This window comes from Melanotaenia boesemani, chromosome 1 (assembly GCF_017639745.1).
Source record: "Melanotaenia boesemani isolate fMelBoe1 chromosome 1, fMelBoe1.pri, whole genome shotgun sequence".
Classification (NCBI taxonomy): Eukaryota; Metazoa; Chordata; class Actinopteri; order Atheriniformes; family Melanotaeniidae; genus Melanotaenia; species Melanotaenia boesemani.
The window spans coordinates 39,465,880-39,492,665 of NC_055682.1; the positions used below are offsets into that span (position 1 = coordinate 39,465,880).

The window sequence follows — 26,786 nt, forward strand, 5'->3', positions numbered from 1 at the left end:
CAAAGTCCTAAATCAAACCCTCTCCCCAACACACTCTTGGGTCTTGAATAGGAAATCCATCATAATTATTGTTTATTGTGACTATCCAACAGTTTAAAATTCATCATGATTAACAGGTCAGATGTGATCAAAACAGCTCCAGTAACACCAGGCCAGCATATTCTGGGAATCTTAAATCCATAAGCAGTCACTAAATGTTTCTGAAATAGAAAGACACATAAATCCATATTCAAATAAAAAAGGGGGGCATAATGCTTCCCTCAAGTTAGATGTGATTAGGCACAGCAGCCTTTCATTTGAATTTATTTCCTTTTAATTATTTACCTGTTCATCTGATGTTCGTGTTGGCTGCTGCTGGTGTCTCTAACCCTTGTATTCCTGGATAACATCCCTCTATACAGCAGCCACACAGAAAAGCACACAGAGGCTGCCAAATAAAAGATAATAAAACAGCAAGCTCCTTTGCTTAGCAGCACTGCACGATGGCTCCGGGCGCTACCTTTGTTTCAATCACAGAGATGACTAAAAATCAAGCATTGTAAGGCGACACCCTTAATTTCATGCAATGTGGCGGATTATGGATATGAAGTGAAGGCCCGTCTCTTTTTTTTGTGTCCCAATTTCCCAATTAGGATTTTCTGTCTTCGTAATGATGGTAGTATTCTGTTAGTCAAATCAGTTACAGCTATTTATAAGAGCGGTAATCTCTCAGCCAGTACTTAACAGCTAATAGAGGAACGGCCACTGAAGTAATACTGAAAAACAGCAGCACATAACAAATGCTTTTTGGCCTCTGTCTTTTAAAAGATTCCTTATAGGAACATGCTGCAGGTGGGCCAGAAAGAGTAAACAAAATAGCTGGTAAATCCAGCTTGGTAAATAACCCATATCGCCATGTTCACTGCCAGTTATGCTTCGAATAAAATGCTCAAATAACCACCCCCTCCTCTATTCAAGCAGCTCATTCCTCTCTGTCTTGCATTTCAACAGAATAGGGCATGAATGTCTGACAAGTAGGCTATCATCCAAGAGATCATTAAGCACAAGGGTTGAAGTGCCATCTCCAGTGCCATGGTAACAGGGTTGCGAGATGAGATAGAAACAATGCAAGGCAAGGCAGGAGGCAGGAGGCGGGGCAGGAGCTCAACAATTGCCATTGATCGATGGAGCCCTCAATGGATCTCTTTTTTCCTTCAGTGGCCAGGAGCAGGAAGGAGAGGATGGAACTGGGAGGACAACAAGGGAGAGAAGGGGGTCCAAGCAGGTCACTTTATAGGTGCTTTAACAGTGGGAACAGTTTCTCTGCAAAGTGCTGGATGTTTGCTACACAAATGTCTGACTGAACATGTCAAATAGTGTGTTTACATTGAAATGATAAATTTTACTGATATGTGAAGCAGAGGAAGAGTCCCTGCATCTCTACCATGAACAGCAGCTCAGCATCCAAACAGGATTAAAAGTGGGTGTGTTAAGAGTCTTGAATGAGGTCTCAAAGTCTATATCACACTAACATAGTGGATTCTTTTAAAAAAAAAAGTGGGTCTCACATTTGGATGTTTTAGACAGCTTTTGTTGCCTGTAGGTGTGTGAAGCATAGGACTGGTCTTGTAAGTGTGTCTATACTAGCAGTATCAGTTTACCCCTTTTCTCCCAACATTACAGCTGCTTGAGTACGATAGAGGTGAACTAAAACGAGCAAGTGTATTATCTTTTGCAGCTGTCAGCAGTGTTTGTGGTTTTGTGCCAAAGCTCCACGGGGCTCCCTCTGAATGCCATTAGGTTACAAACATGCTTCTTTGCTTTAGTAAATATCATAGCAGAAAGGTATTTTGAAACATGCGATAAGCACTGCACAACTTCCCTTCACTCCCCATCACTCTGAGGTTGCATGCACATACAGCAGCGCACCCCCCCCCCTACACACACATACACACACACACACACACATGCACAGACCTTAAGAACCCACTCAAAGCTAGTATGGGAAGTTGTCTCTTTCCCAACATGAGCAAATCAATCTGTTGAGAGCAATCTGTCAGGAAATCTTTAGCTTTAAATAACCAAGTGTGAACAGGGATGAGGCCCCTTTCTGTGGGGCAGGGCACTGCAGGGACTTACCAATAGCTGTCTTTAAGCATCCCAGAGAGTCAATAAGGATTATGTGAGTGAGCTTTTATCTCTTCAAACACACAGACCAGTCACTCATTTAAATGGAGGAACAATTCAGGTCTGCTTAATAAATAAAAAGAAGCATATTCTTCTATAAATACATTCAAATCCCTGCTCCATTTAAATTCCAGTACCATATGCTTAATTTAAGATCTAATCTGTCTTTTTCTATTTCCACCAGTTCACAGAAGAAAACTCTTTGTACACGTAGTTGTTTAAGACCTCAAAGGATAAACACAGACTACCTATTGTTGATGGCAATGCACCTTTATCCTCAACTTAAGACTCACTGTTCCTTTGAGAGTTCTCCTGGTAGATGCTGTATGCAAAGCAGCTGCACTGAGGGAAAACATGCCTAACAAAGAAATATTATTGCGTTTCACAACCTCCCAAAAAGGCGAGCAGAATATTAAAAGGTGACACAACTGTATTTACACATCATTTCAAGAAACCTAAAATAACCTTATTTCTATCTTTCTCCGTCAAATAAAAGGAGGCAAATATAATTTGCCAAGAGAAGAACAAATAAAAGCAAATTTTGACATTTTGCTTTTTGACGCTTTCCATTTATAGGTCAAAGGAAACACCAGCCGACCTCTCATTGTTTCTTAAATGCCATTTTGTAAGGCTGGGAAGCAGGAATTAATTAATGCGTGGGTAGCTGCCACTGTCAAGAGGCAGCACATTAAAATCAATGATTAATAAATTCAAAACACACAACAAAGTCAGCTGGGAGATGAAAATAGCATTGTGTGCTCCATAGGAAGCAGCCCCAGTGCACGTCCTCCTACTGAACAAAGCGTCCACTCAGATGGCTAATAGAAAGTAGCCGATGCCAGCGATGTGCCTGTGAATGAAATCACTTTAATTAAAGGAATTACAATGGAAAGGGGAACTAGGGATGTTTGGAGTTGTATCGATGGGAAACAATGTGACACAAATGCACATGAAATCCCATAAACATTTAAAATAAAGGAGGGCATTTAGGCTTGCACTAATAAATAGGCCAAATCCAGATACGCTCTTTAAAAGGCTGGAAGATTTACACATTCACTCTCCTCAGCATACTTTATAAGGCTCGATCCAGATCCTTATGTAATGTCTTAAAGCAAACACTCACTTATTTCAGAATAAGGATGACTGTCTTGTTCTTTCTTTTTCTATAAAAATGAAAATATAAATAAGATATAATAAAAGATATAATAAATATATATATATATATATATATATAATAGATATAATAAAAAAGATATAATAAAAATATAATAAAATATAACAGGAGAAAGGTGAGCTCTTTCGGGAGGGAGAGGCTGATAAAAGCTGTTTTATTTAACCTTTCTGACATGAGAATTCAGCACTTTGAGGATTTTTCTGCACTGCCAGAGACCCAAACAATAAAGAGCCAAAAACTTGGCTTTTGTGCTCCCTCAGAGTGTTTAAATTAATAAAAGCAATTTTAAAACACAGAATATGGATCCTGGTCTCTAATAAAAAATAAAACTTTTCATTTTTCCATAATAGTTGCTCTTAAGGGATTCAGTGGGAATTTTGGGACCTTTTCAGAACGTCCAACAGCAAACGTCCTGAAACTTATGAACTTTTTAAAAAAAGATAGATAGATAGATAGATAGATAGATAGATAGATAGATAGATAGATAGATAGATAGATAGATAGATAGATAGATAGATAGATAGATAGATAGATAGATAGATAGATACTTCAACTGCCTTCACCCTCTGAACTCCTTGCTGCAACAGAATGGACAAAAGACTATGAGGAGGCGTTCAACAGTACTAATCAGCTCATTACATCAGAGGAGGTGCTGACACACTTTAAACCAAATCTTCCTCTTCACCTTGCCTGAAATGCCTCACCATATGTGCTGTGCTATCACACACAATGACTGATGGATCTGAACGAACTATTGCTTTTGCCTCCAGGTGCCTAAATGCAACTGAGCGGAATTATGCACAGATAGACAGAGAAGCTCTCAGTCTAGAGTGGGGAGTGAGAACGTTTACCCAATATTTGTAAGGAAACACTTCACCCTGATTACAGACCACCGTCCAGTAGTGTCCATCTTTAACCCTCAAAAAGGCATTCGCGGTCATGGCAATGACACATTCACAGCAATGGACTTTGTTTCTAGGTGCACACACCTACACCATTGAATTTAAAGGGACAAAACTGCATGGAAATATAGATGGACTTTTGCGTCTTCCACAAATACACAACGCTGAAAATACCACTGATCCTGCTACTGTGTTCCAAATGGAACCACTGCCTATCACAAGTACTCAGGTGCAACAAGAAACTAACCGAGACCCAGTTGTATCCAAAGTGTATGATTTAACACTAGAAGTCCCAGAGAGGGGTCAATGGACCTTTCTACCTTTACAACCCAGAGATGGGTCGATTGACCAGTAGGATTTTAGCTAAAATCCTGTCTTAAGCTGCGAACAGCTTCTTTTGTTTGTAGACGAGTCAATTACTGGCACACCCCAGGAGGGCGCATACTTAGGGGAGACACTGTAGACTCTTGAAACCGGACTGTCAACTTTTGCCCAAAGCTTGGCTTGAGACACTGCTTGGTCCCCTGAGTATGAGATTGGAGTAGACCTCAAACAGATTCAGAAAGGTTTTCCTGCATTCTAGTATATTTCAAATAATTAAAAATATATTTGATATGATATATGATATATACCTCCTCGACACATTTGTGTGCTTTTAGAAGAAAAAAAAAAGATAATTATTGTGGGCCTTCAATAAAAAAGCAAACAATTTAGAATGATATGACAAAATGATGAATTCATATTTTTTTTAAAAATCACTTTAAAAGGTCCAGCTCTCCTCTTTTCATACAAATGAAAAAATACAAATTTTTCAGAATTTTTGACCAATTTTTCAAACTTTCTAACCCAATGTTCATGTACCTTATGTCCAAAAAGCCCAAGCAATGAACAATTTTGAATATTTAAAATGAACATTTTTTGATTGTGGTGGTACAGGCAGGGTCTGTGAGTAAAATGTCCAGAAGCATTAGTGTCTAAGTCAAGAGGGCATAAATGTCAACATGACAAAGATATAAAAGAACAACTTCCTTCTATTTGTTGGAGGTGAAGCTAGCTACTATTTATCCCCCTCAGCCCACCATCCCCCACTGCCACAGAATTTACCAGACGTTTCAAGGTAACAAGGAGGGGCTGGATGCAATGGGTGCATTCCTCAGGTAATGGCTGCATTTACAAATGAAGAGATGCTAATTTTTGCCAGCAGAGTCGTCAGTTTGGACTAAAGGTCTTTCGACCCTTCTCTGGGACTTTAGGGAGATATCAAAATTCCTGGGACTTCTAGTGTTAAAACTAAATGGCTGGCCAGACTGTAGTGACTTGCATCTAGTAAGGCTATGACATGTGGCGAACACGTGTTATCCTGCCACCAAGGTGCATACTAAGGTGCTAGACTCATTACACTAGGAGCTATGTTTGGTGGCCAGACATAGACTGTGGCATTGAGAACCTGGCCAAATCCTGCAGTGGTTGCAAGCAAACATTGCGTCAGCCTCACACGAAACTTGGGAGTGGCCATCCGCCCTATGGCAATGCAATCATGTAGACTACGCTGGGGCGCTCATGGACCAAATTTGTCGATGCTCACTAAAAGTGGCTAGAAATCTTTCATGTCAAACAAGCAACAGCAGCCATCACAGTCAAAACTCTTTGGACACTGTTTGCACGCACAGGTCTGCTACAGCAGCTACTGAGTGACAACGGCTGTCAGTTTACTGGAGAAGAGTTCCAGTGTTTGCTCAAGAGCAGCGGTGTACAACACATCACTTCAGTTCTCCATCATCCTCCAACGAATGGACAAGCTGAACATTTTATCCAGCTGGAAAGAGGTAAAGCCACTGCAGCAGAAAACTGAAAACTACCTACTAGCATACAGAAACGCTGCAATCCGCACAACCACAGTGCTCTTCATGGGACGAAATCTGAGATCACGGTTGGATCTGCTGAAACCACACGTTGGTAAACATGTCCAGAATAAACAATCTTTCACTAAAGCATCAACAAAAACCAAGACAAGAACCTTTAACATACAGTAAAAGGTGCTTGCCAGAGACTACAGATGCTCAAATCAGAAATGATAGCTGGGAAAGACTTAGTCACAAAGAGGATCTCTGACATACACCACAGATGGTGGCACCAACCTGGTCTGGCTTAGGCACGTTGACCAGATCCTAGATGCAGAAACTCACATGGTTCCAGCTCAATCTGAAAGCACATCTACAGCTCAGGACTCAGACGAGTTTACTTTTGTTTACTACATCCCCTGAGGTTCAAGCTTTGAGCGATGTCACTGATGCTCAAACAGTTGAGTCTTCCACACAGAGTCACGTAGATTCTGGTCAAATAATCAGACGTTGCCCTGAGAGAAATCATAGAGAACCTCAAAGACATGATTTGTAGGATTTTCAGTTCATTTTCTGAGGAAAACAATCTAAACAAACAAGAGTAAACAATCTGTGTTTATTTAGTAAATCACTGAGTATGTGCCACATGTCTGTTGAAGTTATTAGGTTCCAGCATTTAGCTGAATGCTTACATTCAGTTGTTGTTTAATTTTTTTATGGCTGGTTGATGTCAAATATGGTGCATCAAAGCTGGATGGGAGGAACTGTTGTATGTTTAACGAACAAAGTTTATTCTGTTCTGAACAGATGCACTTGAAGTGTGCCCTGTGTGTGTGACCAGAAACGTAGTAAAGAAGTCTCGTCTACTGAATGTTCTATCCGTTCTTTGGACTAGTTAACGTTATACTGAGAATATAACACCATGCATTGGCTGTGTGGTTACTTAGTGAACCTGATGTTCATGAGTTACTGCCTGAACAAACTGCAGGCAGGCTAAGACTGGTCCACAGGAGAACCGGGACAAAAACCACCACCGTGGAGGAATGAGCAAATCAAAGAACTCAAAAGACATTGCAGGAGAGCAGAGAGGAAATGGAGGAGAACAAAATTAATCATTCGTTTAGAAATTTTTAAGGAACAACTAAAAACCTACAATAAAACAGTTAAACAAGCCAGAACCCTTCATTTTTCCAATCTTATCACAGAAAACAAGAATAACCCTAAATTTCTTTTTAAAACAATAGATCTTTTAATAAACACAAGCTTTATTAAGTCTTCCATGCCTGCATCAGATGCTGCATGTGAGGACTTTGCATGCCACTTCAGAAGTAAAATCAATGTTATTAGATCCAGTCTTTTATCTGAACAACATTTTGATTTTAACAGACCTGAAGCTCTGCTTTTACCTGAGGAAACACTGGAGAGTTTTGTCCTGGTTGATGCAAAGATGCTTGGTCGAGTTTTCTCCCAACTTAACACAACAACCTGCCTTTTAGACCCAATTCCCACATCACTTTTAAAAAGATTTTATGGTTTCTTTGAGTGTGAGCTTTTAAACATAGTAAATTGCTCTCTTCAGACGGGTGTCTTCCCTGCTGCCTTTAAAACGGCAATGGTGAGGCCCCTTCTGAAGAAGAGTAATTTAGAGCTAGACAATCTTGATGACTACCGAGCTGTATCCAACTTACCTTTTTTAAGTAAAATTATTGAAAAACTTGTCTTTATGTAATTACATGAGTTTTTGCATAAACATAATATTTTAGAAAAATATCAGTCTGGTTTTAGGACAAACCACAGTACCGAGACGGCCCTTTTAAAAATTGTTAATGATCTTAGATCTAACTCACAGAAACTTTCTGTCCTGGTTCTACTGGATCTTAGTACCGCCTTTGATACAGTTGATCACGAGATTTTACTAGACAGACTCAGAAGTCTGGTGGGCCTCTCAGTTCTAAAATGGTTTTACTCCAATCTCACAGATTGAAAATTCTTTGTAAGTATGGATACATGCTCCTCAAGAATCCATGAAGTCAAGTGTGGGGTTCCCCAAGGATCAATTTTAGGCCCAATACTTTTTAATTTGCACATGTTACCTCTTGGGGATGTCATCAGGAGACACGGCATTGATTTCCACAGCTATGCTGATGACACATAGCTTTACATCGCCGTGTCTCCTGATGACTTGGAGCCAGTTAATGTCCTTTTAAACTGTATTTTAGATATTAAGTCATGGATGGCAGAGAACTTCTTACAGCTCAATCAGGACAAAACTGAAGTTTTAATTATCGGTCCTGAAGACAAGAGAGAGATCATTTTACCAAAAGTACATAATTTTAATCCCTCTCAGTGTGTGAGAAATCTGGGTGTTCTTTTCGACTCTGAGCTTGATTTTATTCCACACATCAGAAATGTCAGAAAGACTGGATTTTATCATTTTAAAAACATTGCCAGAGTCTGCCCATTTCTCTCTCTTGCCAACACGGAGGTGCTGATGCATGCTTTTATTTTCAGTAGATTAGATTACTGTAATGCCCTGCTCACGGGTCTTCCTAAAAAGTCCATCTTAAACGTACAGCTACTTCAGAACTCGGTGGCACAAGTTCTGACGAGGACCAGAGGGCGGGAACACATTACACCAGTTTTAAAATCGCTGCATTTCAGGATTGATTTTAAGGTTCTTTTAGTAGTTTATAAATGTCTTAATGGTCTTGGGCCCTCTTATTTATCCGACTTGCTTTTAAATTATGAACCCTCGTGGACCCTGAGGTCCTCTGGTAGCAGTCTATTAGTTGTTCCAAGGGTGAGGACCAAGACATATGGTGAGGCCTCTTTCCATTGTTACGGCCCTCGTCTGTGGAACAGTCTGCCAGAGAACCTCAGGGCTGCAGAGGCTGTTGGTGTTTTTAAAAAGAGGCTTAAGACCTACCTTTTTAGCTTAGCTTTTAACTGAATTTTATTTGATCTTAAGCTTTTAAATTTTATATCTTATTCCATTTTCATGGCATTTTACTCAACTGTATTTATTTTATTTATCTGTTTATTTTTAATTATTTTACTTACTCATGGGGATCCTCCATGCCAGGGGTTCTGCCTGCTCAGTCAGGGGTTGTTGCTGCGGCGATCGCCCTTGTCTGGGTGGCCTGGGCCCTATACTGCAGCTTGATGGCTGTGGTGTGGGCCCCGGTCTGTCCTGATCGGGTGGTTGTCATGATGGTGGCCTCTGTAGGAAATGGGTTGACTGGCTCCTGGTGTGGATGGATCCCTATGGTATTGTTTCCTCACAGCAGCAACATCAAACCAGATGGTTATCACTCTTAGTGTTTTATACTACTTTTGGTACAGGGAAAGAAGTCAAAGAGACGTGTGCCGAATATGGGTTGGGGGTTGTTTGGGGGGGGGGGGGATTTGCTTTGTGTGTATTTATGCATGTTCCTGTGTGCAACTGTAATTTCTTTTTAATTTGTGTTTTGTTTTTGGTTTTTTTTCTAAAATGGATGAATTGATTTTTCATGTAAAGCACTTTGTATTGCCCCAGCTTGAAAAGGGCTTTATAAATAAAGTTATTATTATTATTATTATTATTATTATTATTATTAACAATAAACCAAGAACATAAACCATGAACATCATACAACGTAGCGATAAACCAAGAAACATAAACCATAAACCATGAACATGATACAACGTAACAATAAACCATGAACATGATACAACATAACAATAAACCAAGGACAGAAACCATGGACATCATACAACGTAACAATAAACCAAGAAACATAAACCATGAACATGAAACAACATAACAATAAACCAAAAAACATAAACCATGAACATGATACAACGTAACAATAAACCAAGAAACATAAACCATGAACATGAAACAACATAACAATAAACCAAGAAACATAAACCATGAACATGATACAACGTAACAATAAACCAAGAACATAAACCATGAACATGAAACAACGTAACAATAAACCAAGAACATTAACCATGAACATGAAACAACGTAACAATAAACCAAGAACATAAACCATGAACATGAAACAACGTAACAATAAACCAAGAACATAAACCATGAACATGATACAACGTAACCATAAACCATGAACATGAAACAACGTAACAATAAACCAAGAACATAAACCATGAACATGAAACAATGTAACAAAAAACCAAGAACATAAACCATGAACATGATACAACATAACAATAAACCAAGAAACGTAAACCATGAACATAAAACAACGTAACAATAAACCAAGAACATAAACCATGAACATGAAACAACATAACAATAAACCAAGAAACGTAAACCATGAACATGAAACAACGTAACAATAAACCAAGAACATAAACCATGAACATGATACAACATAACAATAAACCAAGAAATATAAACCATGAACATGAAACAACGTAACAATAAACCAAGAAATATAAACCATGAACATGATACAACATAACAATAAACCAAGAACAGAAACCATGAACATGAAACAACGTAACAATAAACCAAGAAATATAAACCATGAACATGAAACAACGTAACAATAAACCATGAACATGAAACAACATAACAATAAACCAAAAAACATAAACCATGAACATGATACAACGTAACAATAAACCAAGAAACATAAACCATGAACATGAAACAACATAACAATAAACCAAGAACATAAACCATGAACATGAAACAACGTAACAATAAACCAAGAACATTAACCATGAACATGAAACAACGTAACAATAAACCAAGAACATAAACCATGAACATGAAACAACGTAACAATAAACCAAGAACATAAACCATGAACATGATACAACGTAACAATAAACCAAGAACATAAACCATTAACATGAAACAACGTAACAATAAACCAAGAACATAAACCATGAACATGAAACAATGTAACAAAAAACCAAGAACATAAACCATGAACATGATACAACATAACAATAAACCAAGAAACGTAAACCATGAACATGAAACAACGTAACAATAAACCAAGAACATAAACCATAAACCATGAACATGATACAACATAACAATAAACCAAGAACAGAAACCATGAACATGAAACAACGTAACAATAAACCAAGAAATATAAACCATGAACATGATACAACATAACAATAAACCAAGAACAGAAACCATGAACATGAAACAACGTAACAATAAACCAAGAAATATAAACCATGAACATGAAACAACGTAACAATAAATCATGAACATGATACAACATAACAATAAACCAAGAACATAAACCATGGACACGATACAACATAACAATAAACCAAGAAATATAAACCATGAACATGAAACAACGTAACAATAAACCAAGAAATATAAACCATGAACATGATACAACATAACAATAAGCCAAGAACAGAAACCATGGACATGAAACAACGTAACAATAAACCATGAACATGATACAACATAACAATAAACCAAGAACATAAACCATGGACACGATACAACATAACAATAAACCAAGAAATATAAACCATGAACATGAAACAAATTAACAGTAAACCAAGAACATAAACCATGAACATGAAGTATCAGAGATGTCTGCTGTGTTAAAGTGACAGGTGAATATTTCAATACTGAGGCTGCTAAGCTAAACTAGTCTGTGCAAATGTAGGCTACTGTCCACATTTTTTCCACATCTGACCTGGTCCGGCTGAGAAACTGCTGTAAATTAGACCAATGAGGAATATTTTATTAGGTTAAAATCTGATGAGGAAACTTTGTGACTTCATCAGTGTGTTTATCTGGTTGTAAATGATGTGATTTCAGCGTTTTATGCTTGTTGGCTTATTTTACTGCATTAAATAGTTGGTGGGTCCTGCTGGACCAAACATACCTCCACAGGTTGGCTGCTGCATGATAAAGTTTGGGAACCCCGCTTAAGGCTGGACAGTCTCTTTTCTAAGTTGAGTTACTTTTTCATTTTCTGCTGAATAACATCAGGCAAGCGGCTGTCAATCGCTTCTTGTTTTACTGTTGCAGCAAATATTGATGTTAACATATTAGATTTATGGTAAAGTGGCATCTAAATTATTTGCTGGCAAAATGACTCAATCATGTTGTTTCAGGTTACCATGATGTCATGATGTGAATAATGGAGTCCTGCTGGGACTGCTGTAAGTCTAGTCATGAGTGTAGGAGAGAGAAAAGCTCTGGACTGGTGGCTGATAGCTGTCTGTTAATGTCCATCTATATAGAATATTGAGCTTTAGTGATTGCTTAACCTGTGTGTGTGTGTGTGTGTGTGTGTGTGTGTGTGTGTGTGTGTGTGTGTGTGTGTGTGTGTGTGTGTGTGTGCGTGCATGATTTGCATGTGAGCCTATGTGTGCAGTATACGACTCAGGGCGGCCTGGATGAGTGTAGGACTCCGAACTTTTTGTCCCAGCTGATTGACATTTAAATGAAGGTAGACGTGTAGAACAAAAACCTGGCACACAAAGTCAACTAGGCTGGTTTGTAAAGGTTATTAAGCCACTTTGTTCCTTACTGGAAAAGCAAACGTTGAAAGAATTTTGTTGTTCAGCCTTTTAATTAAAAAAATAAAAATATTAGAATTATTAGAAAATTTGATTGGTCGGTGATGAGAAAAGTTCATTTTGAGCCTTGGCTGTACTGTTAAAGCGCTTTTCTAGTCAAAGGGTTTTTACAACACATGGGACACACACACACACTCATACAGCACTTCTACTTTTAAGTTTTTTTTATTCCATCACACACATTCCTACGCTGATCGAGAGGCAACATGGGGTTTAGTGTCTTGCCCGAGGACAGTCAGGGGAAGCCTGGAATCGATCCACTGACTTTCCGATGTCTGCGCTCCAGATCAACCTCCAGCACAGAACCAGAACTTCTGGATCAGTTTGTTCAGTCTCTGGTTCTGGTTCTGCTGCCCCAACACATGCTGCAAAGCTGATTGTACTTTCCACAGCAGACAGAAAAGAAACATCAGAAGAATAAAAAGGAATCTGTTCTTTCTTCTAGATTCTTCTGTGTTGCAGTCTGTTATCCAGATGAACTATTCCTCCATCTCCTCCACCTCTTCCCCCAGGACTCCACCTCTTCCCCCAGGACGTTAACAGTGCTTTGTTTGCTTTACTTTGTCCTCCTGAAGTCAACAATCATCTCTTTTGTTTTGTTTGTGTTCTATATTGTTTTGGCTCCATCTCACAAACTGACTGACAGTTCTCTGTACTCAGCTTCTGGTCCATCACTGATACTCCCCACTGCTGCAGAGTAATCAGAGTATTTCTGCAGGTGTCAGGACTCAGAGTTGCGTTGGGAGTCTGAGGTGTAAAGTGTGAGAAGAAATGGTGAGAGAACAGTCCCTTGTGGAGCTCCAGGTCTGCTGTCCACCACCTCAGACACACAACATTTCAGTCTCCGTTCTGTGGTCTGTTTGTTAGCTCGTCAGAAATCAGGGAGCGAATCCACCTGGAATTTATGAAGCTTCTTTCATAAGTAGCTGAACTGTATTAAATTTGAGTAAAAAAAAATAAGAATTCATTATAGAATCCATAATCATGGTGCTGCAGCTGATGAGATGGAGGTGTCTTGGAGGAAACATGGGATTTATTTAAACCAGCCTACACAAGAGAACTCCTTTATAAAATTCTATAATATAGGATTTATACACGAGGGGTTTCGTTAAAAAGTTAAAAAGATTTTCACACTTTTTCTTCTATTATTGTCACAATTATTATAAAAATTTTGTCAAAGCCAAACTAGGCACATTCATCTGGGACCACATTCTCAAGAAGTTCAAAGACTTTTGTTTGAGCCCAAAATTAATAATAATAGGTACTAAGTAAATAAGTAAATAGTTTAATGTGTTAGAATAGTTTAAAATAGATTTCAGTATCTAATCGGATCTGTTGTTGTTTCCTTTGTGTCCCCTCAGAGGAAGAAGTCCGAGGTTTCGGTGGCTCTACATTAATCTTGACTCACCACCAGAGGGAGCCAGAAACCAGTTTAGACCAGTCTGACAGTCTGATGAAGGCGTTCAGGAGTCCTTGTGTTTTTTCAGGTACAGACTAATGTCTCATATGTTTATGCTACCTTAGGATCTCTGTTGACACGAGTGACTCTGTAGAAATGCAAACAGATGATAAAATCATTCAGAAATTTCAGTGTTTGCTGCCCATCAGCCTGAAGGAGTTTCTGGAAAGCCGTCGTCATAAACCCAGTTACCATCCCTGTCTTCATGCACAGTTATGAATATGCTCTCATCAATTAAATATTTAAGAGCGAGAGAACAAGTCAGTTGGTACAATCAAAGTGTTTATACACTGGAGCAAGTTGTTTACATGGGATGGTGGCAATGTCCTGAGGGAGGCCTGGCCTGGTTCTAACAACACTGCTGGCATTTACAACATTCAGAGATGAAACTAACCGCTAGAGACGCTGAAGTCTGGCTCTGTGCTGGTGGCTAACAAGAACCCTGCTGTGCTTCTCTGTTTCCTGTGTGAGGCTGCAGCCGCTGGTCCGCTTTCAGTCAGGGTCTTCCTGAGAAACATGTCCTCTGATCAATGAAACAACCTGTTGATGATCCTGCCTGGTTATCCGCCTGTTTTCTGATGGGTTTTGCTTTGGAAGTCAGTGTTTCACTGAAGGCAGAGAATGTTAAAACTAATAAGGTTGATGCCAAAACTCAAAACATGGCAGAACATAATTTTTTATGGTACCAAAAGCTTCAAATGTTATTTAATGGTTTCATTAAAACAGTCAACGTATATGTAAAAATAAAAAAGTAGCAAGGATGTTGATGGTTGACGGTTAGTTTTAGGGAGGAATAAAGAAAAAAACATTTTATTCATGTGCCATTTTCAACACTTTATATCTACCAGGTTTGTACAAAGTTCAGAATTTAATTCAATTCAATGAATTTGAATTAGAATTTGAATTGACTCCATCTCACAGGATGCTGAACTGAACTGGAATTACAGGAAGTGTAATTGAGTTCATCGCAAGTTAGAGAAATTCATTCTCATCACATATCAGTGAGAACGTGATACTTTTTCTAACACTAACCCAGTCTAAAGACTGGTCTTCAGTTTCTTCTCTATCACACACATCATTTGTCTAAAGACTGTTTGGAAAACAGTGCTAGCAGGTTTTTACGGTATACACACAATACACCACTGCCTCCAAGGCTGCTTTGCTTTCACATGATCTCAAGATTCATGATTAAGACTTGCACAAGCAAATGAGAAAAAATTAGTTGTATTTTTAAAGACAGCATGGTATAAGATAACATATCACATATTTCAAGTGGCAACTAAAGTTTATTACTGACTGATTCACAGTTCTCATTGCAAATACACGTCATAGTCAACAAATTTAAGACAGATTATATATCTGTACTCTCCTTTAAGGAACCACAGACTGGACTGCATAAAATAAAAAGGTGTATACATACATACATTTATATATATATATATATATATATATATATATATATATATATATATAAACAGACACCTATATAAAGTATGCAGTGGAGAAGAAGTAATGGAACCGGGATGAAATAAATATATATCTATATATATATATATAAATATATCAGACTGTACAACTTATCTGTATAGTCATAATACTGTGTAATATTTATTTATATTTTACTGTGCAATACCCCCCATTATCAATGTCAATATTCTTCATATCCCACCATCACCATGTAAATATGTATATAGTCTGTGAAGTTGTTGTTATATTCTATATATATATATAGTATATATATACATATATCTTTTATATTTATAATGGTACATATTTTTGCTTTTCTTAAGACTTTTTCTTGTAAATAATTTATATTGCACCTTCTTGCTGTGATGCATGTTCACCTTATTCTGTCTTTCTGCACTTTATTCTATAACAAGAGCTGCTGTAACAAGTGAATTTCTCCACTGTGAGATAATAAAGTCTAATCTAATCTAATCTAATATAAAGTGGGGTAAGGGTCTATAGTTAACAGCTGTATGTGATGGTGTGACTTATGTGAGCTTTAAATGTAGGGAGGTGTCAGTCATGAGTATGGAGGGGATTTTATTAATGAGTCTGACAGCAGAAGGGAAGAAACTGTTTTTGTGGAGTGAGGTTTCGGTCCTGATAGACCGCAGCCTCCTGCCAGAGGGGAGAGGGATGAAAAGTTAGTGATCGGGGCGGGAGGGATTGTCCAGGATCTTTCCCACCCGCCTCGGAGCCCTGGAGGAGAGCAGGTCCAGGATGCGCTGCAGTTGGTCTTTGACGGTGGCTGCAGCGTACCAGATGGTGATGGAGGTGGTGTGGATGGACTCAATGATGGAGGTGTAGAAGTGGACCAACATCGACCTGGGCAGCTTTAATTTCTTCAGCTGCTACAGGAAGTACATGTTCTCCACCCACTTTAGATTTTTTATATATATATATATATATATATATTTATTTATTTATACACACACACGTATGTGTGTAGCACTTTTAGCAACTAAATTATTTCTAAATAATGTTTGAACTAATGTTTGAACTAAAATGCACCATCAGTCTGGTTTTGTGTGTTAAAGACTTGAAGAACCCAGAAAGTGTTTGTTCTGACAGCATCACACTGACATCTAGTGGAAGTCAGCCTGTGTGTGTGGGACTGCTTCAACAGGAACACCAGTCACTCGTTTACCTCCAAACTAACAAAGATTCTGTTAAAAACTATCTAAAAGCTTTATACCCTCTACACCGCGGACTTCGCACATAACACACCATCATGCCATCTGCAAAAGTACTCTGATGACTCTGCTGTTGTTGGCCTCATTACAGATGGAGACGACAGGGAGTACAGAGGACTTATTCAGGACTTTGTGGACTGGAGCCTGCGGAATAACCTCCAGATCAATACCAGCAAAACCAAGGAGCTGGTGGTGGATTTCCGCAGGCATAACAACTCTCCACCTGTACCAGTGAACATCCAGGGAATGGACATCGACCTGGTGAGGTCCTACAAGTACCTGGGTGTTCACCTGAATGACCGTCTGGACTGGTCGGACAACACCAACGCCCTGGTCAAGAAGGGCAACAGCAGACTGTTCCTGCTCAAGAGGCTGAGGTCCTTCGGAGTGCAGCGTCCACTCCTCAGGACCTTTTATGACTCTGTGGTGGCCTCAGCCATCTTCTATGGGATAGTCTGCTGGACCAGCAGCATAATGGACAGAGACAGGAGGAAAATGGACAGACTGGTGAGGAGGGCCAGTTCTGTCCTGGGATGCCCCCTGGACTCAGTAGAGGTAGTGGGAAATGAGAGGATGACTGCTAAGCTGTCATCCATGTTGAACAGCCCATCCCACCCCCTCCAGCACACCCTGACAGCTCTGAGCAGTTCCTTCAGTGAGCGGCTGCTTCATCCTCGCTGCGTGAAGGAGAGGTACCGCAGATCTTTCCTGCCTGCTGCTGTCAGGCTTCACAACAAACTTAATGCCCGCTAGACTGAAGAATATAACGAACTATACGGACTTGTGCAATAACATATCATTTATCTTACTGTCCATTTTTCACTGCTGTTTTTGCACTACCCATTACCTTGTATATACATCCCCAGACACACCCCCTGTACTGTGTACAGGTTTTTTATTACATTTAGTCATTTATTTAACTATTTCACTTAGTTTTATTATGTTTAAGTACTTACATTTCTTTTTATTATCCTCTTAAATTGTACCATTTGTTGTCTATTGCGTGTCTTCTGCTGCTGTTGCGCTGCAATTTCCCCGCTGTGGGACAAATAAAGGTTATCTGAATCTGAATCTGAATCTGAATATACACTGACAAAATAAAAAGACATTTTAAAAATAATAAGTCACGTAATCTCATAACTAACGAGGATCTTCAAAACCACCTTTCAATGAAAAACACGTAGCAGCATTTTATTTTAAAAAGTCAAATAAAAATCTTACATTTTGGTGACGAGAAAAGCAAACTGTAGTCTGGGATCAAAACAAAGTTAAATACAATCAATATTCGAGCTTTTGAAGCCTGGCTGGTTCCACCTGCCCTCTCATGTAGCCGAGCTACTGGTCCCAAAGCAAAGCAAGGCCACGCTGGCCAATAGAAACGGCAAGATGACAACCAAAAAAATAAAAAGAAAAACAAATCACACACACATACATATACCTTCCATCATGCAAAGCCCACATTGTAGCAGCACAGAGTCAAATAAGACTCTAGAAATAGTGACTGGGCAACGGAGGCCACTAACAGGTGAAAACATCATTAAAACACAATCAGGTAGAGAATCTGTAAAATGTCATTCAGTTAAACCTCTGCATAGAAAACAATAAAACCCACTAAATTCAGATGTGGTCAGCAATTAATGCAAGAATTTAGTAAAAATATAAGTCACAGCACTGGCTGTGCCATCTGTTGGCCCTCTGATGGTTGGTGTCCATCTCAGCGCTCCCCCAGCTTAACCAGTTAGTATCTGCACCTTACAGGGACACAAACACCCAGATGCATGTAATCAGTATGATCCATCCAGTCCCCACCAAACCCCATGGTATCCATTTTAGATGCAGCTTTCCTTCTTCCACCTGCAGCTAGAAGGTGACGATCCAATGAAAGTTAGCTTTCCTTGTTAGCTTCAGTGCCTGCTAATCCAGAAGAGGGTTTTGGGGGGGATGTAGTACGCATCCTTGGTTTAAGTTTCAGTACCAAAGCATCGTCTAGGACCACGTCTTCAGTCTTTTCGCTGCTCAGAGGCGGCGTCAGGACGCCGGAAGGAAGGGGACAGCTGCTCTGATGTTCCAAGTCTGCCTGCTGGTACGAGTAGGCTTTGTCCTGTACACAAGAGAAACACAACAACCAGGAGGTCACTTTAAATCTCATTTTGTTCTTCAAAACATGTTTTTAACTTTAAAACAGTTGAGATACTCCAGTCCATCAGCTCAAATCCATTTGCACATTGTGTCTGTATATAAATGTATAAAACTTTGTGTTGAATCCTTCAAGGGTTCAAGCCCGATCTCCACGAACCTTCCCAAAGAGAAGCACGAGTTCAGGTTAAGAAACCTTAATGAAGCCGATTCACCGTCATGGTCCCAGGTTTGGTTCGCCTTTACTGAGGCTCTAAACAACATTTGAGGGGATCGTTGTAAATCTCTGACGTTGATATCACAAGAGGCTAAACAGATTTCTGAGGCTCCAGACTGAAGCCAAAGTGGACGTCACTAATGTCAGAAATAAATAAAAACTTGTAAAAAAGTTGTAAAACCCCGTCTCAGACCTGCTTCTTTACTCTGGCTTTTAACAGAATGAAAGTCATTTTGCTGCATCGCCATGTGGACGATTCTAAATCTATGCACAAATGTTGAAAAAAATTCAATAGACTCGTGAACTGTTACTACCACCATGGGGAACGAGAAAATGTGGAGGTGCAGGGCTTGGCCCGTCTGCAGTGGGCACATAAAACACGACGGCCGGGCGTGAAATCCACCCGGCTCGCTCTGCGTGAACCGCTGGCAGGTGGAAGCACTTCGGCTTCTCGTGATCAGACGTGGAAGAATTTCTGTGGGAATGTGACCAAGCGAAGACCGCCAGGATCAGATGCACCTCCATCTGTTGTCCTGCATCAACCACCAGACGAGCCAGTTCAGTCGCAGGTATTTCTTTCATCCAGCTTTTGATCTCTTTGGTAGTAACAGTAATGTTTTATATTTTTAACCAATATTCATATTATAACCGTTTTAAAATTTCTTTAAACTTTGACAAAAACTATGTTTAACTCCAGACAGTCCAAAGACTTTCTGACATATTTTTCATTCAACAGTAAAACTCTGTAGATATTTTTTCCTCTTCTAGTTTCTGGGAATAAATGGTGGTCTGGGTTAAAGGGAAATGTTTTGACTGGATGTTCCTGGGCTAACTGTAAAATTTGTCTGCTGGCTGCGTGGTGCATTTGTCCTGAACAAGCTGGACCCTCCTGATAACTCAGGGCTCCAGACTGTTTCTATGAGGAGCACAGCGGCCCCTAAATTTTTAGAAGCGCAAGCAGAAAATTTAGTGATGCACACTGAAATCACCTTGCATAGCAAAAATTCAAATGAGATTTGATTTTCACTTTGTAGTCAAAGCAGAACAGCAACTTTGTCCCCATCATCCCCCAAAGGACATGGTATGACTGGTCCATGTAGTTCCTGGTACTAAACAGCTTCAGGGACTGATCCTCCTCTCCAGCCGCGGTTCCCACTCCTCAGTAAGAACAGCAGCTATTGGCTGTCCTAAAAGTCGCTAATTAGCATAATCAGCCTGGTACATATAGCTGTAATGGATGCTGCCATGAAGAGGGATGTTGTGGGAAAGGCAATTGATTTAAAAAGAAAAAAAAAAAAAAAGACAACCTAAAAATGTTTAGAACAGCAAAAAAATTAAATAAGATAAAATAATTCTGTCAATATTTTCTTTATTTTTTTACTTCAGTTTTTTTGTGTTTATTTTGTTTTTTGATTTGGATGTCACAACACTTAACTTTTTAAATATCTTTGTCCACACTCTTCATTAATAGACATTAATATCTGACGGTAAACTAGCGCAGGATCTTCCAGCAGCAGTTTTGTACGTTTCATTTTCAGCCTGGTCATGAAACAGAGATGAACAGCTGCTGCAAGAAGACCAAGCCTCGTATGAGAGGATCTGCACATCACTGCTCCTCATTGGGAAGATAAACTACCTTCATTCACCTCAGTCTCCAAACGTCTCCAATAATACCAGAAAAAGTCGCTGGATTTGTCGTTAGTCGCTTAAAAAAAAAAAAAAAAAAAAAAGTTGAGGGTCTGAAAACTCGCTAAATATAGCAACAAAGTCGCAAACACAATAAATTCCCACAAGACCCGCCTCTTTACACACATAAGCCAATCACAGTGGTCGTTCGTCCCCGCTCACGTCGTCTTCTTCGTTGGTGTTTGTCTCCTTTTCTCGTATTGAAGTTAGTTTGAGTCGACAAACCAGCAGCTAATTTGCGCCTTACTGAACTACTGGGCTGAAGAGGCGGACAGAAGTTTGTTAGCGACTAAATAAATTCAGTTATAACTACTACAAGAAAAAGACCCGCAAATGTGTTGGTCGCCATTATAGATGAAGCATATTTTTACACACACACACACACACACACACATCTTTGACTTACCAGCCATGTGAGGTAGGGGACGTGGGTCTGGATGTTGTGCATGTCGTCTGCAGGGATGCCTGGGAATGTTTTCATAGGCGTTCCACCAACCTCCCGCAGCACCATGGCAAACGGTACCATCCACCTCACACACTCCTCCACCTCCCCCCTCCTCAGAGCTGCATGAGAGGGGGGGGAAAAAAAAAGGTTGCGGGTCAGAGCGTTGATGGAGTCTCAGAGGACCACGTTCATTTACACAACCGTTGAAAAGTCTTTAGAAAACCTCATTTTTTATATTTTGCTTCCAAACAGCCGAGACTTTGTTCTAATAATTTAAACTTCTCATAAGCAACATTTCTTTTAACTTTCTGAGAATCTTTTTTAGATGGAGGATGGAGGATCCTGCCTTTGGGCTTTCAGAGGAATTGGTTTGTTAAGCCAACAACATCTGGATCATTCTGACATTAAAGACACTCACAAGACACAAGAATGGACAGACAGCTTTTATTGATCTCACAGCTCGGAATTTAGTGGTGAATACCGGGAGTTGGTGGAGCTCAGGGTGCAGCAGGAGTCTGCTTCAACGGCACCTGAGTGTAAAACACAATGAAAACAAACCAGAACTCTTTACCTGAGACATTTTCCACCAGCTCCATAGAGGAAAAGTGAAACAGAGCTGAAGCAGCAAGGATGCCGTTGGAAAATTCAAGGCAGCGCATGTCAAGCATACACAGGTCCAACAACTGGAAGAGAGAAAAGAAAATTAAATGAAAATGAGGGAACCTCAGAGTAAGGTCAGGAAGATTCTTACAGATCAGACAAAGCATGAATTCAAACACTCAAGACGACAGAATAAATTGTGGTAATTATACTACATACAGCCTGTTACACTTAAGGCACAAACATTTTATTTTAAAGTACAATTTTTACTGTTTAATACCAAACTGGAGAATTTTAAGGCTGCAACAACAACTCAGTTTTAACATGTTACAAAAGCTCAACTGGTGCTCAGAATAATCAAACATAAAAAAAAAAGCAATTCATTTACATGTTGAGCCTGAACGCAACACGGCAAGTCTGAATTCATGAGAACCCCTTATACACCAAACTATCACGAAGAACCAGTGAAGAACCAGCAGCCCCTACTGGCGTTCCTCAAGTTCTCAGCATCTAAGGTGGTCTCACTTGACTTTTTCCCCCACTCAACATTCTTGTGACCTCTTTCCTGTCCTTTCCACCCCCAACCAGTCCAGGAAGGATAGCCTGGATCTGATGGGAGTTTTTTCTCTCTACCGCCTCCAACTTAAATGCGACTTCCATCAGAATCCAGAGCGAAGCTAAACAAATCTGAGTCTGATTTAAAAGGAAAAAAAAAAAAAAAAAATCTAATTTAGACATATTATATTATTATTATTATTATTATTAAAATCCTAAATGGGTCACTTATGGACAAAAAAGTTCAAATTTGGGACACTTACCTGCAGTGTGAACAGAACCATAGAGACCTCAAACCTTCAGCTTTGATTAATTATTCATTGTTTGGATAATCAATCACATCACCTGCACAGGGCAGCTGTCTTAGTGCCCCTCATGACGCATTTAAACATGTTAAACTGAAAGTCCCCCTCCCTTCGCGTTTGTACTGGGAAGTCTTGTTTTAATCTTCATTAGCTAGTTTCAGTGTCAGTGTCAGTGTGACTGGAACCAGTCACACTGACACTGAAACTGTTTCAGACTGACTGCTCTCAGCAACATCTAAAACTAACCACTTCTACAGCACCAGCTTCGTGTCCCACAGGACCCCAACGTCATCTTCTAACCTGCTCTTACCACATGGTCAATCCCTGACTCATTAATGAACACAAATAGTACACGGGGTGTATTCTGCAGCGTGAGATCAGGTTTCGTCACCTCAGCAGCCTTTCATCCTGAAACAGAGAGAAGAGGTAAACACACCTCTGCGATGTGTGTGAAGGTCGTCTGAGGGTATTTGGGGATGAGCAGCTCCTCTGTGTCGCTCAGGTAGGCCACCTGCATGTAAACATTGAGCCAGGAGACGGGAGTCTGAGGGCTGAGACTCCACTGCAGCTCCTGAGTGTGAAGACAGAACCGCCATAAACAAGACTAGTTAAAAACATGCTGCATAACAAAAGACTTTTCACTTCTGTGCTCCAAGCATTTTATTACATATTAAATTGAACTGTAGGGTTGGGCAGTTTAACAGTTCTACACTTTTTTTTTTGTTTGTTTCTTTTTAATATTCTTTTCATCATCATCATCAATAAACTCATTTTATTCCAGTTTCTCTCTGGACAAATAAAGTATATTTCGTTTCTTTATGAACAGACAATTCAGGTTTTAAAATGCTGCAGACAGACCTGCTGCTCTTCATCAGCATTTCAGTGTCTCTCACACAAGTTTCCCACCTTCAGCTGATTCAGTGTCAATTCTTCATTCATCAGAATGACCATGGATGCTACATGTGTACAAACACAGGTCAGTCTATACATGCGTTTCATTGGGTTACTGTGTTCTCACCTTCATAATTATAATTTCCATACAGAGAATATCATCTTCTGTACAGGCTTCATCTGTAACGTAGGCAAAACGATGGACTTTGGGAGGATACATCTCCTGTGAGAAGCACAAGAAATGAGAGCTGTGACAACCAGCAACCAGAGAAGAAGAGACGAGGTGACCACGTCATCCCTCCACTGCTTCTACTTTTCTTGCAAATTACTGACCTTGGCCCAGTGTTTATCCACATTTTTAAAACATCAATATACTGAAACAAAAATAATAAAAATGTTGGAGGTGCTGAGTGTGTTATTCCAGCCATGAGATGAAACCACACACGTTCAAACTCACCTCCACTTTGGCTGCGATGAACAGACAAGTAATGCCGATGAGCTGCAGCGTGGATTTGAAGACGTTGCTCTGTGTGGCTATGAAGCGGTCGAAGTAGTCCTGAGCGAGGTGGTAGGTCTCCCGGTGCAGTTTGTACACCTCACTAACCTTCAAACACACACAGACAGAAAATCATGAACTAAAGAAGCAAGAAGTCATTAATCTTCACAATGTTGAAGATAAACTGGTAAGATATTGTAACAGAGGAGGTTTTTACTGAATGTGGTTAGGCTATCCTTGCAGATCTATATTAACCTGAAGTACAACAACTAAGACAGACTACAGACCTCCATAAGCCAGTCCAGGAGGATCGCTCTCATTTTGGGCTGCAGGTGTGGATGCTTCTCCAGCATGTGAACATCTCTGGTGTAGGTCTTATCCTTCTCCAACATGTTGTTCCACACCACATCTTTACTGGCCCAACTGACACAGACACATGCATTAATTCAATTCATCCAACTCTCCACAATTATCTGCATTTACAGTTTGAATTCCCTCCACAGAAAAACAGAAGCAAACATTTCTCAATGTTGCACCAGCTGCTGTTACAGAAACGATGTGAAAGAATAAAAATCTATGATGTGTTTTCTACACGTATTGTTTCTACTAACTGGTTAATAACATTTTTTGAGAGTTAGAAAAAGAAAAACCCGTAGCTGCTGAGCGATTGCTGCGAGGGGCCCGAGGGGCCCGGCCTGCAGCGAGAGGGGCCCGGCCTCCAGCCAGAGGGGCCCGGCCTGCAGCCAGAGGGGCCCGGCCTGCAGCCAGAGGGGCCCGGCCTCCAGCCAGAGGGGCCCGGCCTCCAGCCAGAGGGGCCCGGCCTCTCATCAGTCTCCATAAGTTTCCAATAAGCCCCGAAAAAGTCGACGGATTTGTTACTACTTCAGTTTTAAAAGAGTTGCTATAAGGGTCTAGGAGTACTTGTTAAATATAGCGACAGAGTCGCTAAGTTGGCAGCATTGGGATGAAATGGCGGCAGGACTACTTCAGGCAATTGCCCTGATTCACCGTCGGAAGCAGCAGAAATGTGCCGGCTATAGGAACAAGTGACAAAGTAGTGTATTACAGCAAGTTTATTTTAATAAGCACAGTTTTTTCTATACTGTTTTTTTATTGTTTGAATTGTGTGTATATTGGTCAGCCACACTCTGCTTTGCTCTGCCATGTTTCCTTGTTCAGCTGAGCTCCACTGTGCTACTCAGGTTAAGGCGCAGTTAAATGATGTCATCACACAGCAATGGTGTGACCATGTGATATCACAATATTACATTCCCTCTAGGTCAAAAACACTACCGGTATTATCGCCAACGATACGACATTGCACACCTCTAGACTACAAGCACGGGTTGGTGACAGAAGAATCTAACATACAGAAACTGTAGGACCACAACGGGAATACATCAGCAAACACCTTCCTTTGGTTTGGATGATGGTGAAGGTCTGTACCAGACAGACTGTGCTGAGACAAAGCTACCCACGAGGTGTGGAGAACGCCGCTTTCTTCTACCCTAGTCTTCTTCTGGTAAACTTTTCACATATACCTGGTTGGTGTGCTCATTTCATATGGTTACAAATATTTGGGCTGCAGGTGGTTGGAAGCAAAGGGACCCTTGTTTACTGGTTGGGACGAAAAAAAAAATCTGTAAATCTGGCTTGTAGCTGTGCAAACTATGAAATGCCAATTAGATGGTCACAGACTGAGGAGCCTAAACTGAGAAAAATGAAGCACATAACAGTACTCACCACAACACAGGCAGCGGGGCACAATGGACAGGAGTCGCATATATGTTGTGAAAGTTGCAATGCAGGAAGCCTCTGTTTATCAGGGAAACCTGGGGGTCCTCTTCCTGATCAGGTGTTGGGATCCACCTGAGCGGACTTGTGTAATCCGAATCAGGAAAGAGCTGAGAGACGATAAAGAACATGTAAAGTAAAAGCTACTAATGTGAGGAATTGGCAGTTATCTATGCTTCATGAAACAACACAGAGCAAGTGGTTAAAGGCTGGCACACAAGGGATGTTTTATCTGTTAGGGACCCCACACGTGAAGATAAACAATCAGGCATTTAACAGTTTTGATCGCACTGTGTGTGTTCCAATAAGCTCAGCACAGAGCAACACACACATGACGATTTTGTCCCGCAACCGATCTACAATCTAGTCCTCCGAGCCGGACATTTCACATGATCTAACAAAAAAAAGAACCATGGCATCAACAAGAAAACAACACCCAGCAGGGCAGAGGACATACATGGTGAAGTAATGATGGTGGTTTGGAGACTATTACTGACAGAAAAATCTAGAACTGAGAAAATAACCGACTGGAGACGGCGTTAACACAAACTTTACATCCTTCCTTGTTCCCCAGTCAGCTCGCTCTTCTGTTCCACGCAGTCACGACTCCGGAGCCGTCGGCTTTCCAGACACACGAAGGTTTTTGGTCGTAAATATTGAACATGTTTAATAATTGTGACAGGCAGCCACAACCAGTTTCGGAGCCGATTGCCGGGACAGATTTGTTCTTAACAAATAAATCTTATAAGACTTAAGATAATCGGGCGTTTGCCGTCCTTGGTCCGGGATAATCTTTTTGTGTGTACCCAGCTGTAGACTTTGGGTGAAGGTCTATTAACCA

General features: G+C 40.2%; 2 protein-coding genes across 3 annotated transcripts in view; one reads left to right on the plus strand and one right to left on the minus strand.

Moving 5' to 3' along the window:
* Positions 1 to 1,934: 1,934 nt before the first annotated feature.
* The window catches only part of ccne1 (cyclin E1), a 28,744-nt gene continuing 3,892 nt past the window's right edge, over positions 1,935 to 26,786 (minus strand). The window contains exons 5-13 of one of the 2 annotated variants that reach the window (XR_006009820.1): positions 25,895 to 26,055; positions 24,439 to 24,574; positions 24,113 to 24,259; positions 23,783 to 23,878; positions 23,201 to 23,335; positions 21,876 to 21,987; positions 21,266 to 21,423; positions 18,243 to 18,921; positions 1,935 to 1,956 (exon numbers count right to left, since the gene is read on the minus strand). Coding sequence is in view for 1 of the 2 variants with exons in the window: in XM_041981280.1 (XP_041837214.1) it covers positions 18,706 to 18,921; positions 21,266 to 21,423; positions 21,876 to 21,987; positions 23,201 to 23,335; positions 23,783 to 23,878; positions 24,113 to 24,259; positions 24,439 to 24,574; positions 25,895 to 26,055 (1,161 nt within the window). In the remaining variant the exon portion in view is untranslated. Of the gene's footprint in view, positions 1,957 to 17,984; positions 18,922 to 21,265; positions 21,424 to 21,875; positions 21,988 to 23,200; positions 23,336 to 23,782; positions 23,879 to 24,112; positions 24,260 to 24,438; positions 24,575 to 25,894; positions 26,056 to 26,786 lie in introns of those variants that run through there. The other variant, XM_041981280.1, reaches the window with a different exon arrangement.
* Positions 16,619 to 26,039, plus strand: LOC121651828. Its single transcript, XM_042004286.1, has 4 exons — positions 16,619 to 16,729; positions 16,815 to 17,605; positions 17,945 to 17,948; positions 26,026 to 26,039. Exons 1-2 carry the CDS (start codon positions 16,619 to 16,621, stop codon positions 17,571 to 17,573), a joined length of 870 nt encoding a protein of 289 aa, XP_041860220.1. The 3' UTR covers positions 17,574 to 17,605; positions 17,945 to 17,948; positions 26,026 to 26,039.

Bases quoted from the DNA above. Each gene is read 5' to 3' on its own strand.
- LOC121651828 (XM_042004286.1), top strand. From the start codon at position 16,619: ATGTTTGAACTAAAATGCACCATCAGTCTGGTTTTGTGTGTTAAAGAC. The intron at 16,730-16,814 runs GTGTGTGTGGGA...ACTATCTAAAAG, and splicing joins CATCTAGTGGAAGTCAGCCT to CTTTATACCCTCTACACCGC.